This window comes from Onychomys torridus, chromosome 6 (assembly GCF_903995425.1).
Source record: "Onychomys torridus chromosome 6, mOncTor1.1, whole genome shotgun sequence".
NCBI lineage: Eukaryota > Metazoa > Chordata > Mammalia > Rodentia > Cricetidae > Onychomys > Onychomys torridus.
In genome coordinates, this window is record NC_050448.1 from 84,164,996 (window position 1) to 84,168,015 (window position 3,020).

General features: G+C 39.0%; 1 protein-coding gene across 1 annotated transcript; it reads left to right on the forward strand.

The window, feature by feature from the left end:
* Positions 1 to 2,321, forward strand: LOC118586237 (calmodulin-A-like). Its single transcript, XM_036191376.1, has 2 exons — positions 1 to 105; positions 1,746 to 2,321. The coding sequence occupies exons 1-2, from the start codon at positions 1 to 3 to the stop codon at positions 2,253 to 2,255; spliced, it is 615 nt and encodes a 204-aa protein (XP_036047269.1). The 3' UTR covers positions 2,256 to 2,321.
* Positions 2,322 to 3,020: the final 699 nt, after the last annotated feature.

Genomic DNA, 3,020 nt, shown 5'->3' on the forward strand with positions numbered 1-3,020 from the left:
ATGGTAGAAACGCAAAGAGTATTTCATGTTGTTTTTCAGACTGCCTCACGGCAGGTTTCTGATAGTGGAAAGCTGCTACCCAAACAATATTCCGATGACCTCAAGGTATGAGTTATGACTGCTAAAAGCCTAGAAGTCCTTCTTGAACTTAAAAGGGGTGGGGGACATCCCATCACATTAAAAACAATAAAGAAAAAAGCAATCAGGAAATTATGCTGCAAAACTTAAACTGGGATATTGCAATTTGCATTTCACAATGGATTCCTCTTTAAAAATGGTTATTGGGGTCATGGGCTAGCCTGTGACACACTACTGACAACCCTACGGGCTTAGCCTGCAATGTGCTGTGATGACAGTGCTAACTGTGCTGTTCTGCTGAGCTGGATCACCATTTTAAACACAGAAGTACATTCTCACTGAGGATTTCAATGTGGGTTGTAAGGAGAAATTCTCTCCCTGTTGCTTAGAATTGATTTTATCCCTACCACTCCACAGTTTTGCTACTCTGCTCCCACTGTCACCCTTTCTCCTCATGTATACATTTCCCAGGCTGAGGAAAAGGAAGACTTGCATAAATTGGAGCTCTTTTGGTAGAGATGCATTATTACAACAGGGGCTTCTATCACAGCTGTTAGGTGGTCATCACAGCTGCAAAATGCAGGTCTATGACTGGGATGGATGCAGTAAAGCCTTAACAACCACTACATACTAAGCACACAGTAGCTGTTAGACATTGTGCCACAGGCATTCGACACACTGGTGTGCCAATTCATCACCTCAGCTCTTGAGACAGGTAGTGTCATCATTATTAAATGAATGAAGATTGTCTGCAAGACCAAACAGTGCTTCCAAGGACTTCAGTCCAAAGCTCCCGCTCCAAGGCAAACAGTGCATCTATATATGATGCTATCCCTGACAGCTCTGAGACTCAGTAGTGACAATTAAGAAGAAAGGATGAATAAAATTCAACAGTAAATTGTAAAAACTAAAACTCTATCGTTGCAAAGTAAAAGTTATGATTATGACTAGAAATAGGAATGAGCATTTTATGGCTGTGTTCCTAAGTTAAGTACTGCTTTGAAAATATGAAAATTATTTTAGTCAAAATACTGCAAAATTAATTATTCTCCCAGTGAAGATCAAATCATAATAAAAGACATGGGAAGGATACACTTTGAAGACAACATCTAACCTGCCTTTTAAACAAAACACAATGGCATTTAAGATAAAGCCATATTGTTTTCATGTGAATAAGAGTATTTTTTTTCTTGACTGAAATTAATTAGAGTAAACATTTTCATTCATTTAGCAATGCATGTCACAAATCAGGTACCCCTCCTTCCAGAAGAGGAAATACACATTCTCCGGAAGCAGTCAGATATACATAAACCTGACACTTTACTCCTTTTTCTGCTACATTTTTGGCAGCAGACGAAAACCCACATCAAACTAAGAGGAAGAGCTGGGCAAACAGTTTATTTATTTCAAGAAACTAACTTTTCTTCCTAAAGCATGGTGTTTAATCTGACCAACCATATTTCCTAACATGCAGACCTAATCAGCTGTTAACAAGGCCTTTCATAAGGACCTGTTACATCTCCCAAAATATATAATCTCCCTTAGGATGTTACTATACCTGCAAATGTTCTTACATTCATTTCATAGCTGAAGCTAAAACCCTACAAGATTACAGTTGGATTTTTTTTTCCTGAGTAGATTTAATATTCCTTATAAAACTACCCTAGAGTCCGAGTGCACCGAACGAGCCGAGTGGTTGTGTGGTCGCATCTTGGGAACCGATACCCCTTGTAGCATGGCTGACCAACCAGCAGATTACAGAATTCAAAGAAGCCTTCTCACTATTTGACAAGGATGGCAATGGGACTATAACAACAAAGGAGCTGGGGACTGTGGTGAGGTCTCTGGAGCAGAACCCCACAGAAGCAGAGCTTCAGGACATGACTAATGAAGTAGATGCAGATGGTAATGGCACAATTGACTTCCCTGAATTTCTGACAATGATGGCAAGAACAATGAAAGATACAGACAGCAAAGAGGAAATTAGAGAAGCATTCCACGTGTTTGATAAGGATGGCAATGGCTATATCAGTGCAGCAGAGCTCTGCCATGTGATGACAAACCGTGGAGAGAAGCTAACAGATGAAGAGGTGGATGAGATAATCAGGGAAGCAGACATCGATGGGGACGGTCAGGTAAACTATGAAGGGTTTGTACAAATGATGACAGCAAAGTGAAGACATTGTACAGAATGTGTTAAATTTCTTGTACAAAGTTGTTTATTTGCCTTTCTTTGTTTGCAACTTATCTGTAAAAGGTTCCCCTACTGTCAAAAAAATACGCATGTATAGTAATTAGGACTTCATTCCTCCATGTTTTCTTCCCTTATCTTCTGTCATTGTCCTTAAACCTTATTTTAGAAAACAAGTAACATGTTGCATGTGGCTTACTCTGGATATATCCAAGCCCTTCTGCACATCTGAACTTAGATGGAGTTGGTCAAATGAGTGAACATCTGGGTTATGCCTTTTGAAAGTCGTTTTAGGAACTGTTGGCATGTTGTTGTTGAAGCGTGGACTGTGGACAGTCAACAATAAGTACTTAAAAAAAGTTGCACTATTGCAAAACGTGTCTTTTATCCAGGAACTCGGACACTCTTTTTTTGTACTGCTGGTCTTGTACCAGAAACATTTTCTTTTATTGTTACTTGCTTTTTAAACTTTGTTTAGCCACTTAAAGAAAATCTGCTTATGGCACAATTTGCCTCAAATCCATTCCAAGTTGTATATTTGTTTTCCAATAAAAAAATTACAATTTACCAAAAAAAAAAAAAAAAAAAAAAAAAAAAAAAAAAACTACCCTAAAGACACCCCAAGAGCTCAGAAAGGCTGGCACGTCCTCTAGCAATCACATTCCAGGTCGATGCTAATTCCACAACCCAGCCTTCATTCCTTTCTGCTCTCAGTAACTTCCACAGAGATCAAGCCTGTGAGTTAGTGTGT

Bases quoted from the DNA above. Each gene is read 5' to 3' on its own strand.
- LOC118586237 (XM_036191376.1), top strand. From the start codon at position 1: ATGGTAGAAACGCAAAGAGTATTTCATGTTGTTTTTCAGACTGCCTCA. The intron at 106-1,745 runs GTATGAGTTATG...AAACTACCCTAG, and splicing joins AATATTCCGATGACCTCAAG to AGTCCGAGTGCACCGAACGA.